General features: G+C 35.5%; 1 protein-coding gene across 5 annotated transcripts in view; it reads right to left on the reverse strand.

The window, feature by feature from the left end:
- Nucleotides 1-447: 447 nt before the first annotated feature.
- RAD51C (RAD51 paralog C) overlaps nt 448-16,657 on the reverse strand; it is a 31,268-nt gene continuing 15,058 nt past the window's right edge. For 2 of the 5 annotated variants that reach the window (XM_055577493.1, XM_055577495.1), the window contains exons 5-9: nt 15,950-16,081; nt 10,655-10,721; nt 8,501-8,561; nt 2,680-2,743; nt 448-2,066 (exon numbers count right to left, since the gene is read on the reverse strand). In XM_055577493.1, the coding sequence (XP_055433468.1) occupies nt 1,950-2,066; nt 2,680-2,743; nt 8,501-8,561; nt 10,655-10,721; nt 15,950-16,081 (441 nt within the window). In that variant the 3' untranslated portion in view covers nt 448-1,949. The remainder of the gene's footprint in view (nt 2,067-2,679; nt 2,744-8,500; nt 8,562-10,654; nt 10,722-15,949; nt 16,082-16,657) is intronic. The other 3 variants (XM_055577494.1, XM_055577496.1, XM_055577497.1) reach the window with 2 other exon arrangements.

The following is a 16,657-nucleotide window of genomic DNA, read 5'->3' on the forward strand; positions in this document are numbered from 1 at the left end:
TGGGATGACATGTACATATTCTGTGTGAGAAAGATATGAATTTGGGGGGACCAGGGGTAGAATGCTATGGACTGATTGTGTTCTCTCAAAATTCATATGCTGAAGCCCTACCTCTAATCTATTTGGGGACAGGACTTTCAGGAGGTAATTAATGTTAAATGAGGTTATAAGAGTGGATTTCTCATACGAATGGTGGCAATATAAGACAAGGAAGAGAGAATGATCTTTCTCCACACACATCCACCTAGGAAAATCTTTGTGAGCACACTGTAAGAAGGAGCTGTCTGCAAGCAAGGGAGACAGCCCTCACCAGAACCAGACCATGCTAGGACACTGAAAAACCATGAGAAAATTCTGTTGTGTAATTCAGTGGTATTTTGTTATTACAGCCCAGGCAGACTGAGTTTATAACTAGAAAAATAAATATCTTTTCAGCAACAGCAACAATTTTGAAAAGCTATGATATGTAAATTTTATTTAAAAAGTTGCAAACAAAAGAAATACACTTGGCTTTGTCTATATTCAGAGTCCTACAGTTCTTTTAAAGTACAGTGTCATAATGCTTTATAAAATGAGCTCTTATAGTATCCGATGCCTGGTAACACTGATAATTATCACTTAACAACCCCCTTACTCTCCTAATGTTATGATTTGAATAGACAGAATATAAAATGACAAGTAAATTTTTACAATGACTGCATTAATTATAATAAAAATATATGCCTTAAAGTACTCCAAAATAAGATAGCTACACTTGGTTATCCTAAAGTAATCAATTGAAATTAGTCTTAGATAATTAGGATGCCCATAAACCTGATTTTCCTGGGATAGCCCTGATTTATGTCCTGGTATAATGGCTAGCAGAGCCTTCTTTTGCTTTTTAAAAAGTCTTTGCAAACTATAGTTAAGATTGTGTATAATCAATTACAGAATAATTACATGTTTAAAATTTTATGAATTTAGTGTTCAGTCTGGGACAGGAAATACCAACTGTCACTAAAATCTGGAAAATATGGTTGTCACATTATATAATATTCAATCACTTAAATAATTTTCTTCTCTAGGAGTCAAAGTAAATCTTGTAAATGAATTAAGAAGTACTAAGACAAACCAGGTACCAAAACATTTTTAGATTTTGAAACCACTCAAGAATTCAGATTTTTAATTTATTCAAGCAGTGTTAAGATTATTCAAAGGAAAATGTCAATACACCTAGAACTGGATCACATCATGTTTCAAAAATACAGAAATAAATGACTGTGAGCTTATCAACCTGAATATACTGGAAGATGTAGGTTCCAGTCAATGTTCTAGATGGGATAACAACTTCTAAGTCTTTCCTTTAACATTATAAAATAACATTAAAAAATGAACCAATGACTTCAATTTTAGGATTGAGGTCACTAAAATCAGAGTGGTCATCTAAAATTTGTATCCTACCCATCAACTGAATGTAATAATATGCTGACTCATGGTGCTGGCTTTTCTTTATAGAAATAGGTCATTTTTAAGAGTTATCAAAGCTACATTTAAAGAGAAGAGCACAACGGTAGTGTGAAAAAAATCTTTTCTTCCTAGAAATGTCTAGGCAACTGGCAAAGAAACAAGGGAAAAAAACAGTCTGAATAATAAATTCAGATTAGCCACATGAGATCAGCTTTCCACATTTGCAAAACACAATACCTGTAATACCTCTACTCAATGTTATTAACAATGAAAACAGGGTCACATATAACTATAGAACAATGCTTAATTTAGAAGAATTCTTTCAGAGAATCATATTTGTTAAGTAGTTTCACTTAGTATAGACCTGATTTGTTCATTCACCATTCACTTAATATATAGACCTAATTCATTCACACCATAGCGTGTTTATACTCTAAAGTAAGAGTCTACTACTTGTAAACATTGCATCTTTCAAAGCATCAATACACATGTATACTTTGAGACTAGTCTTTGGATTCCTGTTCTTCCTCTGAGTCCCGTGATCGCTTCCGGGAATTCAATGAACCTTCTGTTTGCAATGAATATGCAGTAGCAACAACAGCATCTCTAAATCCCTGGGGCTGCAGGATGAAAAAGTACACAAGTATGCTTTAAGAACATCTAAAATAACAACTGGTCTTCCAAATACTTTAAAGTAATAAGAGAGCTACTTTATTCTTGGGATAGAAGTTATCAACCACTGTTGAGTGAAGAGGATAAACCTCAAAGACAGGTGTCCAAGCCAGGACTATACAATTTTTATCTAGAGTCTCTTATGTATTTACTTATACATACACATATGCAGAAATAATAGTGCATTATAAAAATAATCTCTAAAGGTCAATCCTAACAAACTTTATGGTAGCTTTACTGGAAGAAATGAAAGGAAGTATCCCACATGCCACAAGGCATGGCTGAAAAATATCTTTAATATCCTGACATTACCCAGGACATGGAACACACTACCCTACAAATAAGCATTTCCTCTGTTCTTAAGAATAAATTTCAGTTCAATTGTGACCAGAGTATTCTTTATATATACTACTATTTTGGGGATAATGTTCTAAACATCAAAATCTGTCCTCAAATATGTTCACTGCCTACAGAAGTTAACAGAAGCAATTTGTAAATGCTTTCTTCAAATAATTACTGCCCACTAACACCAAAATCCCACTCTAATCAAGTAATACTGACTGTGATCTGAAATGGTACTGTAGATTCCTTCTGGCTTGGTGATTTGTACAATGTCGCCAACCTGCTTAGAGAAAAATAAATATACACAAACACATGTCTTAATTAGTTCAGATGACTGAATTCATAATTTAAATTTATAGTTTTTCATTATAATTCTATTATTTTGTTGTCTAAGAACACACAAAGAAATATAAAAAACACTTCCTTAAAACAATAACTATATATATAATATATATAATAACTATTACATATAATAACAACAGAATTGTTTGCATAACTGAAATTTTAAAACAACCTAAAAAGACAATGACTAAAATAAATCATTTTATGAATGACAAGATATTATTTACACATAAAATAAGGTAGAAGAAAATATTTAATGAGATGGGAAAATATTAATAATATACAAAGTATAAGTTATACTGTATGATCCCACATTTATGAGTAAGCTTGCATACATATTTTATACAGAAAAATTACTAAAGACTACAACCACAAAGTTAAGTTGCTATTACAAGGTGAAGGTTACTTTTTTGTTTGATTATCTATATCTTTCAAACTTTCTACAGTAATTGTGTATTTTTTACGTATGAGAAGCATTAACACATACTCATTATACTAATACAATCAATCTAGGAAAACACATTCTTTCAAAATGAGTATGTTCAGAAAAATCATTGTTAAAACAGGACAAGGTCTGATTAGGTACAATTTTATTGTGTACTCTAAAACTGAAAGCTCAAAGTGGTTGAGAAACAAAATTCTAAATTCTTATTAACTATGCTCAAATACCATAATAGCAACAAATATAGCTGACCCTTGAACAATGCAAGGTTAGGCATACCAATCCTGCAATCAAAAACCTGAATGTGCACGCATGCTAAGTTGCTTCAGTGGTGTCCAACTCTTCGCGACCCTATGGACCATAGCCTGCCAGGCTCCTCTGTCCATGGGATTCTCCAGGGAAGAATACTAGAGTAGGTTGCCATGCCCACCTCTAGAGGATCTTCCCAACCCAAGGATCAAACCGGAGTCTTTTATGTTTCCTGCTTTGGCAGACAGATTCTTTACCACTAGTGCCACCTGGGAAACCCCCAAAATCCAAATACTCTGCTTCAAAAACAAAGGAATTGATTGATTTATCCAAGAGCAGGAAGGTGAGAGAGACTTAGGACTCAACTCCAGTTCTTTTAATTCCACTTATTGTGATCTCACTGGCTTCCCTCATAGCTCAGTTGCTAAAGAATTGGCCTGCCAAGCAGGAGACCCAGGTTCGATCCTGGGTCAGGAAGATCCATGGCAACCCACTCCAGTATTTCTGCCTGGAGAATCCCATGGACCGAGGAGCCTGGCAGGCTACAGTCCATGGGGTCACAAGAGTGAGACACAACTTAGTGACTAAACCACCACTACCAAAATGAAAATACAGAAACTATACTTATTGAAAAAAATACATCTATAAGTGGACCCACGCAATTCAAATTCCTGTTCATGGGTCAACTTTACAAGAAAAAACTTTTAAAGTGTCTTTTAAAAATTACTTTAGAACTGATATAACTTTTTCACAAAAGCTAAAGGTAGAAGCTACAGCTCAAGTGTTTGACAGATGACTGGATAAACAAAATGTGGTCCCTACATACCATGGAATATTAGTCTTAAAAAGGAAAGAAATTCTAACATTAGCTGCAATGAACCTTGAAGACATTACACCAAGTCAAATAAAGCCAGTCACAACAGGAACAATATTGTATGCTTCCGCTTCTATTAATGAGTGCCTAGACTAGTCAGATTCACAGAGACAGAAGGTAGCACGGTGGTTGCCAGAGGCTGGTGTGGGGGGAGAATAGGTAGTTACTATTTAATAGGCATGGAGTTTCAGTATGGAAAGATGAAAAAGTTCTGGAGATGGATGGTGGGATAGTTGTACAATAATATGAATGTACTTCATGCCACTGAATTATACACTTACACAGTTAAAATGGTAAATTTTATGTTATAATACTTTAACACAATTTTTAAAAACTGATGTAACTGTACACAATGAAGATGCTAAGTTAAGAGAAAAATCAGACTCTCTTAAAAGATTATTTGTTTACATATAATATAATGTTGATTTGTTTTCAAAGATAATTTACGAAGGCCATTTTTGTTTATGATCTGTTATTCTCTGTTTTGAAACTGCCCTGCTCCTCAGGCATAATTCAAAAAAGAAGCAATCAAAGACCATCATCCACTCAATAGTTTTTAGGTTTGTTCTTTCAGGATGAAAACAAGAATTCAAAATGTCATCTTTGTAATTGCAACTGTATGCATAAATAAAATAACTGCAAAGTAATATGTAACATAAGAATGTTATGTTTTTTTAAATTTATTTATTTTAATTGGAGGTTAATTAATTTACAATATTGTATTGGTTTTGCCATATATCAACATGAATCCGCCACGGGTGTACATGTGCTCCCCATCCTGAAAGAATGTTATGTTAAGGAGTTATGTTCTGTTAGTTGTGTTAGGGAGTGAAATCATCAACTTTTATGATGCTTTAGGGTTGACTGTCTATCTTTAATGCAAAATGAAACAGGAAAAATAGAGGCACCTCCTTAAAATTAAAAAATCACACATTTTGATCCAATAAAACAAAAATTAGCTAATCTTCTGAAAAATGAGTATCTAAATCACCTCATATCACCATATGTCCAAAAAGGTACCCAGTATATCCGATTTTCCTGAGAAAATTATTAAAAAGGAAATAAGCTTTTAAGAAGCATTTACAAGTTTATTAAGAATCCTAAAGTCAAAGGGACATTACGTATTCAGGTGGAAAAATCTTCCTCGAATTTCTAGGTAAAAACAAAATTTATTTCATGTCTGCATCTCAAGATATCTTTTGAAACAACAAACTAAACTGAAGAATCACTTGGCTCGTGGCCCCAGCTGAGATGAAGCTTAACATATGGCTGAACTGCATAGTTTAGGTCAGGAAGAAACAAGACAGAAGCACAGTTTGTGCTCTAAAGCTGAGACACATATGAAACAGTGTGTGGGGGTGTTGATGTATTACTCCACTCCACCACCAGATCTTCTTGGCAAAGCACGGTATAATTCTGAACAATCTTGGCCTCATATTATCATGAATATGCAAATTGGAGGAAAACCCACACAATATACAGGACAGAGACAAAAGTATTTCTTTTAATAACTGTTGAAATGTTATTCTCTTACTAGTCAAAGGGTAAAAATCCTGGTGAAGAACAGGGACTGGGGCATGAAGATGGGACACTGAAGTTCAATCTCAGTATAAATCTGGCTAGTCAAGGTTTTCATTTTTCTGCTCAGACTAGAAGTGTTCATTTTTATAAACTATTTTCCCCCAGCATGAATTTCTATTTCGATCCTTTCAAGACACACTATATTTTAAAAAGCATACAAAATTTCATGCAACTTTAATAACTTAAAGATATCTAATTTCAAACAATGAAGAATAAAACAATGTTGATTTTATTAAATGAAGTCAACTACTTCTAATTATAAAAAAGTATGCATACTATCATATATCCACAGCCTAGGGAAAAAAGCAGTTTGGAAAAAAAGGTTTTTACCTAAAAAGGAGGATAAGATATACCTTCAGATTCACTAGCAATCAATGCAGTAATATAATTACTTTCAAGAAACAGCAATTATAGGAGAAAAGGAATGGACTCTTATAAAGCCATCTATAAGATGTGGATACTATATCTATGTCATAGAGTTATTTGTAAAATAAAATGAAATTTTATGTATACACACACACAGAGTACTTAGCACAATAAAGAACAGTTAATATTCAAAAAATGGTAGCTGCTATTTACTATGTTTTAATCTTCCTGGGCTTTGATCTTTTCACTGTTAATGATAATAGGTATAGAGCCTTCAGAGAGTTACTGAAGGACTCACAGACATAGAGAACAAATGAGTGGTTACCAGTGGGGAGGGGGAGAACAGCAGTATAGGAATAGGGGATTAAGAGGTACAAACTATTATGTATAAAATAAGCTACAAGGATATCCTGTACAATACAACAAATATAGCCAATATTTTATAATAACTTTAAATGGAGCATAACCTTTAAAAATTTTGAATCATTATATTGTATACCTGTAACATATAATATTATATATCAACTATAGTTAAATTTGGTTAAAAAGAGATATTGAATGGATTATATGCAATGTTGTATATAAGGTGCACAGTTAAATACCTAGCACAAGCAAGCACTCATTAAAATAATATGAGACATAGGAAAAACATTCATAGAGCAGTAGATTTCCCCTAAATCTATCTATTCAATGTCAGCATTCTACACCAGTAATTTCTTGGGAAGGATTAGTAAGAGGCTGAAGTCATAAAATGGTTAACTCTGAAGAAAGTAAGCATGATTTTCCAACCAATGCTTCTAGGATTTGACAAAGGGAAACTTCTTCTGATGAGTGCATAAATAGATGAAAGAAACAAAGAAAAAGATGAAAGAAGTATCTTTCTTTACTCCTATTTTTCTCACTTCTTAGATGTATTCTGTTATTGAGTATTTAATACTAGAATAGTAGAAGAAGACCACTATAGTACACTTGCTCAGGAGGAATTTCTAAAAACATTTAAATAGTGAGATGTACTTTACAGAAAACCTCAATCTGGAAAAATATAAACAATACGTTCAAAAGACTCTCATCTGGAGAACTGTTGCCAAATCTTTACAATAGGGTTTGTCGCTGAGAAAAGAACTGCTTTTGTGAATCCAGTATACAATGACTTATTTATAGAGTTGGGGGGATAGGAGTCAATGGTAAAACACTATGCATTATTGGGGGAGGCGGAGTTACCTGAAGTCTTTGGAAATGCCATCTTTAAAAGCAACACAAACTGCATGAACTAGTTACAAAAGATGTACAGAAATGTAATCAGTTCTGCTATGAGCTCAGGGTCAGTAAGACCTAACTTGGTCAGGCTTGATTTTTTTCACTTGGTACAAGAATGAAGAAATGCAGATAAAGAAATAGTATACCTGACCAAACCCAGTATGTGTTAAAGCAATCTTCTTTATCCACATGCTGTCTCAATTTCCCCATTTTATTGGAGCATTCCCAAACCAGGTTTTCTTGGTTATACCAATTAATTTCAAAGCAGAAAGTCTAGCATAAATCTGACATTTCTAGGCTCCATAGCTTTCAATTGCCTATTTTGAAGAAAATGAAAAGTGGTTTGTTCACTGGCTTAGTAGCTTTAAAAACAAACACAAAGGTTTCATGCTGCCATAGTTTTATTTTCAAGAACAATACTTGTGAAAGGCAAGTAAGTAACTGGATAACAAAAGTAGGGTAGGGAAATATAAAACAAAACAAAAATAGACACAATTTCATACAAGAAATATATTAAGAAACTAAGAAAAACCATCCTATTTTCCACATAAATTAAAGTCCTAAAGCTAACCTCAGAAGTTTTCCTTTTGTCCTGATTTTACTCTTCTTTCAATCCGTTCCAGGAACACAGAGTACTCACCTCCCTCTGCACGGTTAATAAATGGTACTTGATTTCAAAGAGCTTTAGAAGGTGGCATTCTTTGGCCACCTACTCATTTCAGGTGCACCCCATCGTTTAAATATTCCAAAGAACTTCCTATATAGCTAACTGTGCAGTATAACAACATGTTTTTATGCCTGCTTTGGGAGAAGGCAACAGAAGCTTTAGTTCACGGGGCACTGTAGAGCTCATCTAGCTCTAAGGAACTGATAAATGTTCAGTGTAATTTACCCAATATTTAGAATTACTAACCTGTTTCTATACTAACCTTTGCTTTTGGTCCCAGTGAAAGATAAGCCGTATTGTAGCAGCATGTCCCCAGCTTTCCCCTGAGGGAAAAAGAACAGGATAACTGACTAGATTGTAAGTCTCTGAGAACGCCTCTGACCAAAAACAATTTTTCTTTACTCAATTTAAAATAATGAAAGTATATTTGGTTTCAAAAATTCAGGTTTTGGCTAACATCCTGAAATTAATAGATTTTTACCTATCTGTGGAAATACTGGAGAGCATTATCACTACCCTCTTCTTGCTTTCAGAAAACTTTATTGAGTCAATCTATTTGTCAATCTTCCTTATCAACAGGCTTACTGACATATTTCGACCACCAGGAGAAAAGCAAAACCTCTGACAGAATATTCTTAAAGATTTTAGTAGAAACAAATCTTGAAGCACTGTCCTAATAAAACCATGAGTAAAAATTTGGAAAACTCAGCAGTGGCCACAGGACTGGAAAAGGTCAGTTTTCATTCCAATCCCAAAGAAAGGCAATGCCAAAGAATGCTCAAACTACTGCACAACTGCACTCATCTCACACGCTAGTCAAGTAATGCTCAAAATTTTCTAAGCCAGGCTTCAGCAATACGTGAACCGTGAACTTCCAGATGTGCAAGCTGGTTTTAGAAAAGGCAAAGGAACCAGAGATCAAATTGCCAACATCCGCTGGATCATCGAAAAAGCAAGAGAGTCCCAGAAAAACATCTATTTCTGCTTTATTGACTACGCCAAAGCCTTTGACTGTATGGATCACAATAAACTGTGGAAAATTCTTCAAGAGATGGGAATACCAGACCACCTGACCTGCCTCTTGAGACTTATATGCAGGTCAGGAAGCAACAGTTAGAACTGGACATGGAACAACAGACTGGTTCCAAATAGGAAAAGGAGTACGTCAAGGCTGTATATTGTCACCCTGCTTATTTAACTTATATTCAGAGTACATCATGAGAAATGCTGGGCTGGAAGAAGCACAAGCTGGTATCAAGATTGACGGGAGAAATATCACTAACCTCAGATATGCAGATGACATCACCCTTATGGCAGAAAGTGAAAAGGAACTCAAAAGCCTCTTGATGAAAGTGAAAGAGGAGAGTGAAAAAGTTGGCTTAAAGCTCAACATTCAGAAAATGAAGATCATGGCATCTGGTCCCATCACTTCATGGGAAATAATTGGGGAAACAGTGGAAACAGTGTCAGACTTTATTTTTTTGGGCTCCAAAACCACTGCAGATGGTGACTGCAGCCATGAAATTAAAAGACGCTTACTCCTTGGAGGAGAAGTTATGACCAACCTAGATAGCATATTGAAAAGCAGAGACATTACTTTGCCAACAAAGGTCCATCTAGTCAAGGCTATGGTTTTTCCAGTAGTCACGTATGGATGTGAGTTGGACTGGGAAGAAAGCTGAGGGCCGAAGAATTGATGCTTTTGAACTGTGGTGTTGGAGAAGACTGTTGCGAGTCCCTTGGACTGCAAAGAGATCCAACCAGTCCATCCTAAAGGAGATCAGCCCTGGATGTTGTTTGGAAGGAATGATGCTGAAGCTGAAACTCCAGTACTTTGGCCACCTCATGCGAAGAGCTGACTCATTGGAAAACACTCTGATGCTGGGAGGGATTGGGGGCAGGAGGAAAAGGAGACGACAGAGGATGAAACGGCTGGATGGCATCACCGACTCAATGGACTTGAGTTTGAGTGAACTCCGGGAGTTGGTAATGGACAGGGAGGCCTGGCGTGCTGTGATTCATGGGGTCGCAGAGTCAGACACGACTGAGCGACTGAACTGAACTGAAGGTTAGAAACAGAGTTATAACCTTATTTGTTATAGTGTGATTTGTATTTAAATGGATTCACCCCTTCTCCTGCTTAAGAATATGTGATTTCTGAGAACAAGAATCATCTTATGAATATTTATACACTATGGACCTGACACAAGAGTTGCCAGAGAGTAGATGCTCAATAAATGTTAAACAATTGAAAGGATGAGTCAGTATCTCAGGGCACTGTGTTCCACGCTAAGATTTATCAGCAAATAAGAGAGAGTCTTCTCTGCTTTCTTGGAACTTATAATACTCAATAAGCATCACACCAAAGAGAGAGAAAAAAATGAATTTAACTACAAATGTTGTATTAATTGCCTACCCAGTGCAGGAACCAGCAAGGCCTGATTTCTATCAAACTTTGTTGTCATCTGATTGGTTAAAATTACCTACAAAAGCAAAATGTGAGAATATTAGGTGAGTCTCCCCCCAAAATTACAAGGTCTAAAGACATCATGTGTAAAAACTTAATAACTAGGAGCACTGGAAACAAGGGAATCTGTATTCTTTATCACTATTGCTCTGTAGAATATATTTATTTAAAGGAATATAAAATCCTTAATAAATCTCTGGCAGTCCAGTAGTTAAGACTTCATGCTTTCAATGCAGTTTGGCCACGGGTTTGATCCTTGGTGGGGGAACTGAGATCCCACATGCTGCATGGTGTGCCCAAATTAAAAAATAAAATCCTTAATAAAATTAACTCAGTGTTTATACTGTTAGGGGAAAGACAATATTATCATTTATGATTTTACAGGAAAAAAAAAGAAACTGAGGCAAAGAATGAGGAGAGACCTAAAATCATATAGAGAGCACAGTATAATTAAAAGAACTAGGAAAGAATAAAATCCAGTAACAGATCAAATGACCCCAAATTATAACTATACTAGACTGCTCAGATAATAGAGATACAGGTATTGTCTTACTCATAGATGGCCTCAAGGCTAACGATATTGCTAATTCTTTTACATATAGTGGCCTACAGAAAAGATAATGTATTTAAAAAGGTAGCGATTTTATTTTTTTGGTGTATTTAGTTTTTGGCTGTACCACGTAGCATATAGGGATCTTAGTTCCTCAACCAGGAATCAGATCTGTGCCCCCCGCAGTGGAATCTCAATTCTTAACCAACGGACCACCAGGGAAGTCCCACAGGATAGCAATTTGAAAGCAGAGACAAAAAGTGTTTAAGGCTAACTGAACACAGTAAAAGTCAGATTATCTGGCACCTTCTCATCGAAAATTCTCCAGAAACGGTTATTTTAAATACTGTTCCAATATAGATCTTCTCTCCAGAAATAAGACAGATACTACTACAAGCTGAAACTGGTAAAGAACTTCTAAAAAAGCAATGAGAAAAGATCTAAAAAAGCCACCAATTCTTTAAGAAAACTGAGGAAGAAAAGGCTATTTGGCTGTTCCCACCGTAGTGATCAACACCCTAAAATTTTCATCTACAAAGGAGAAATCTGTGATCTAGATTTCAGGCAGGCACAAACTGGGTGACAGCACCTTCCTCTACTCTCTCCTCTGAATGCCACAGTGGTCTTCCCGTGTGTTACCTTACTCCAGGTATTTTAGAACAAGCTAAGTAGGAACTTAAATTGGTAATTAACTGAAATATGTCTAACTGGCATCTACAACACGTTGAATAATACTCTTTACATACTACCAAGTGTTTAATCTTTAACAAGTGGGATATTTACTTACACCAACACCTTTTGATTAAAGGTGCACTATTCAATTCTGCAGCCATTAGCCATATAGCTTTTAAAAACTAAATTAATTAAAACTAGAAATTCAGTTCTTCCACAGCATTAGCCACATTTGAAGTGCTCAACAACCATGCAACTATTATATCAGACTGAGCATTTTCATCTTTACAGCAAGTTCTATCAGACAACATTGCTTTACAGACTATTACACATCTTACACATTATTCACTACACACCTTGAGGCAAATGTAAATAGACGTACTAGCTTACCAGTTGTTCAACATCCCAAAATCAGAATTTGCATCACTAGAAAATATTTATAAAATAATTAATACTCTTTCTGCAAAAATGTTGGGTTTACCATGATATAAATGAAAGTTATTGCATAATTACTCCAAGCTCTTAAAGAATGAGTCCTGGGACCTCCCTGGTGGACTAGTGGTCAGGATTCTAGACTTTCCTGCAAACTGTGACGGATGGTGCCAAAAAAAAAAAAAAAAAAAAATGCATCTTAAAGTAGTGAAGTAATAATCACTTTGAAATTATGAACTTCAGTGCTTTAAGAATACTTCTGCTGTCCAAATGTCCTTAAATGAATAGATAAACAAAATGCGGTATACCAATAAAATGCAAAATTATTCAGTCATAAAAAGCATACTGATACATGCTACAACATGGATGAACCTTGAGAATATTATGCTAAGTGAAAGAAGCCAGACATAAAAGACCACGTATTGTATGAATTTATATAAAATATCCAAAGACGACAAACCCATAGAGACAGCAGACTAGTGGTTGTTAGTGGCTATAGGGAGGGTGCAATGGGGAATGATGGTTTGAACGGGTATGAAAGTTCTTTTTGGGGTGGTGGAAATGTTCTAAAATTAGATAGCTGTGATGGTTGCACAGTTCTGAATACACCAAAATGCACCGAGCTACACTTTAAAATGGTGAATTTTATGGTTTATTAACTATAATAGGGCTGTTAAAATTTTTTCTGCTAAAAAATAAATGTATCTCTAAAAGGTGAACTATACCTCAAGAAAAAAAGTCTATCTTATATTTTAGCCACACACAAAAAAAGGTATAATTGGAATCTAATCAGGAGGAAACATCACAGAAACCCAAACTGCAGAGATATTCCCTAAAAATACTGGCTGTATTCTTAAAACATAGCAATAGCACAAAAGTAAAGAAAGGCAACTAAAGAGATATGACAAGTTAAAAGCAATATGTGATTCCAGCTGGCAAAATGAACTGGGGAAAAAATTGTTATGAAGGACATCATTGGGATAATTGACAGAACTAAATATGGATTAAATATTAAAGTGCAATATAATATTAAATGTCCTAAATTTGATAACTACTCTGGATACCATATGAGACTATTCTCATTCTTAGTAAATATATACTGAAGTATTATTAGACAAAAAGATATGATGTGTGCATATATTTTAAACAGTTTTTAAGCAGTTCAGAAAAATATACACATAAACTGTGTGTGTGTGTGTATGTGTATCTGTGTCTGTATGTATGTACAGAAAGAGAGTGGGGAGAGAGAATAAGAATGAAAAAGCAAATCTTGGGAAATATTATATGGGAATTCTTTATACTATCCAAATCAGCAAAATAAATTTTATCTTTTCCCCACTGAACTATAAACAACAAAAAAAAGAATTCCCATTCATTGATGTACAGAACATACTTTGGAATACACTTTCTGGGAGCAATTTGCTAATACATAACAAAAGGTTTAAAAATAGAGATATTCCTTTTGGCTTACTATTTTCAGAAGTAATTGCACACATGGACAAAGAAGCATATATTAAGTTGTTGGCTATAAACAACGGGTGACATTTCATGTTGTTTAGACTACTCTTTTTTTGCAGTGGTGGCAGGGAGAGCTGCACTTCACAGCTGGCAGCACCTCAGTAACCTGACCAAGGACTGAACCTGAGCCATGGCAATGAAAGCCTGGAACTCTAACCACTAAGCCACCAGGAACTCCCTAGATTACTTTTTTAATCAGAAAAGATGGAGCTCTGTTAAAAAACAAAAGCAAAAACCTAAGGAACTATACAACCCATTATCCTTGAGTGCCCCCTACTGGGGACTCTTCACTGCTGCTGCTGCTGCTGCTAAGTTGCTTCAGTCGTGTCCGACCCTGTGTGACCCCATAGACGGCAGCCCACCAGGCTCCCCCGTCCCTGGGATTCTCCAGGCAAGAACACTGGAGTGGGTTGCCATTTCCTTCTCCAATGCATTAAAGTGAAAAGTGAAAGTGAAGTCGCTCAGTCGCGTCTGACTCCTGGCGACCCTATGGACCGCAGCCTACCAGGCTCCTCTGTCCATGGGACTTTCCAGGCAAGAGTACTGGAGTGGGCTGCCATTGCCTTCTCCATCACTGATACTAACACAATGCTAAATTACAAATCGGGCTTCCAGGTAGCTCAAGGGGTGAAGAACCCGCCTGCCAGTGTAGGAGAAAGGTTTGATCCCTGGGTTGGGAAGATCCCCTGGAGGTGGAAATGGCAACCCTCTTCAGTATTCTTGCCTAAAAAAAAAATCCTTTGGAAAGAGGAGCCTGCCTGGTGGGCTAGTTTATGGGGTCACAAAGAGTTGGACACGACTGAACATGCGAGAAATTACAAATTAATGACAAGAAATAATTCAAGACAGGACACCATGTTTTGAGGATATGCAAAAAAAAAAAAATTAAAAACTCAAAAGAAAAAATGTACGTTTTGAAGTGATTTTATTGAGGAGTTATTTACAACTTTGTGCTTAGGATTCTAATTGAGGTACAGAGAAGAAAATCAAGGTAAGTAGTTTGACCTCCCTTCTCCCTCCTAGACGTGTGTGTGTGTGTGTGTATGTGTGTGTGTGTGTGTGAGAGGTGGGATGAAGCTGCAGAGAGGGAAGTGCAAACAGGCAGTTAAAAAAAGTTTTTACCTCACTCCTTTTTTATCTCTTTACTTCTGAGCTCATCTTTACCTCTCTCCTCACATTACATATCTGGAAGAGTAGGCTGTTTACACAATTTTTCTACCCATCTGAGTGTGTGATTCTACAGTATGTATTAATCAAAGGCTCAAGAATAAAAGAAAAATGGCAATGTTGGAAGAGCTTACCTGAGAACATCAGGTATATTACAAAGAAAACAATGTAATTATCAAAGGTGGCATTTCTTTATCAAAATCCATTTTTATAATTCAGCATTTTAATTATGCTTTTTACTTTCCAGGAAAACTGATACACAACACTCCGACTAGATTTAATTTGTCTTACAGAAACCAAACTGAAACAAAACTACATTCACAAGTGTACAATGGGGCTTTCCTGGTGGTCCGGTGATTAAGAATCCACCTGCCAATGCAGGGGACACGCATTCAACCCCTGGTTTGGGAAGATTCCACATGCTATATGGTAAGTAAGCCAAAACTACTGAGCCAGCACTCTAGAGCCTGCAAACCACAAGTACTGAAGCCCACGCACTTAGAGCCTGTGCTCTGCAACAAGAGAAGCCACCACAATGACGAGCCCTTACACTACAATGAAAAGTACCCCTGCTTGCTGCAACTAGAAAAAGCCCATGTGCAGCAACAAAGACAGCCAAAAAAATAAATAAATATTAAAAAAAAAAGAACTGTATGTCCATATTATTTGCTTTCAGACAAATTTTATATTTTGCTATTTCTAGACTTTAACATTTAATTTCTGAGTTTTTCTGTCATATTGCACAACATGCAAGATCTTAGTTACTTGACCAGGAATCAAACCTGTACCCCCTGCACCAGAAGAGTAGAATCCTAAACACTGAACCACCAGGGAATTCCCTACCATTTGAACATTTTATATAATCGTGACTTTATAACAAAACTCCCTTTACTAATAATACTTACAGCTAATCTGTGGTTGTTTGCCAGGCTGATCATCTGCTGGGCTAGGCCATTTAATAATCGAGTACGAAGGGACAGGTCATCTAGGTCATGACGAAAAGGAAAAGCGATACCATCCACTATCACTAATCGAACCTAATTACAAAAGAGATAATGATATTAGGTTTGGTACTTAAAATAAAATAATAAATGGCAACCACAAAGCAGAGTCCATTACAGAAAAAAAAGAAACAAAATTTTAAAATCCAGCATTCTATTTCCTACTCTCCAAAGACTTTATTTTGGTCAGGTAGAAAGCTATTCAGTGCTTTCTGCACTAGTCACCAGAAGTTAGCATAAACTCTAGTTTTATAATTTATCATCTTAAAAAAAAATTCAATAAAAAAAGCAATTACAATTTTCTCATAATTTGCCACTATACCCAGTCTTCACAGAGGTGGACCAATAAAAAACTTTTAAAATCTTAGTAAAATCAATTTTTCAATTAAATGTCAATTTTATAATCAGGATTCTTTTTATGTTAAAAAACAAAGCAAAAAAACACCCTCTCAAATATTAAATTATAAAGGTTTTTTCAAACGCTTAATTTTTGGTATATTTTTCTTTAATTTAAAATACACTATAGGGCAACTAATCATTACAGAATTTAGCAAGGGGCAAGTCTGTTGTGAATTCTAATCAACAAAGTTTACTTACAGATGATAAATAAAC

This window comes from Bubalus kerabau, chromosome 4 (assembly GCF_029407905.1).
Source record: "Bubalus kerabau isolate K-KA32 ecotype Philippines breed swamp buffalo chromosome 4, PCC_UOA_SB_1v2, whole genome shotgun sequence".
Lineage (NCBI taxonomy): Eukaryota > Metazoa > Chordata > Mammalia > Artiodactyla > Bovidae > Bubalus > Bubalus kerabau.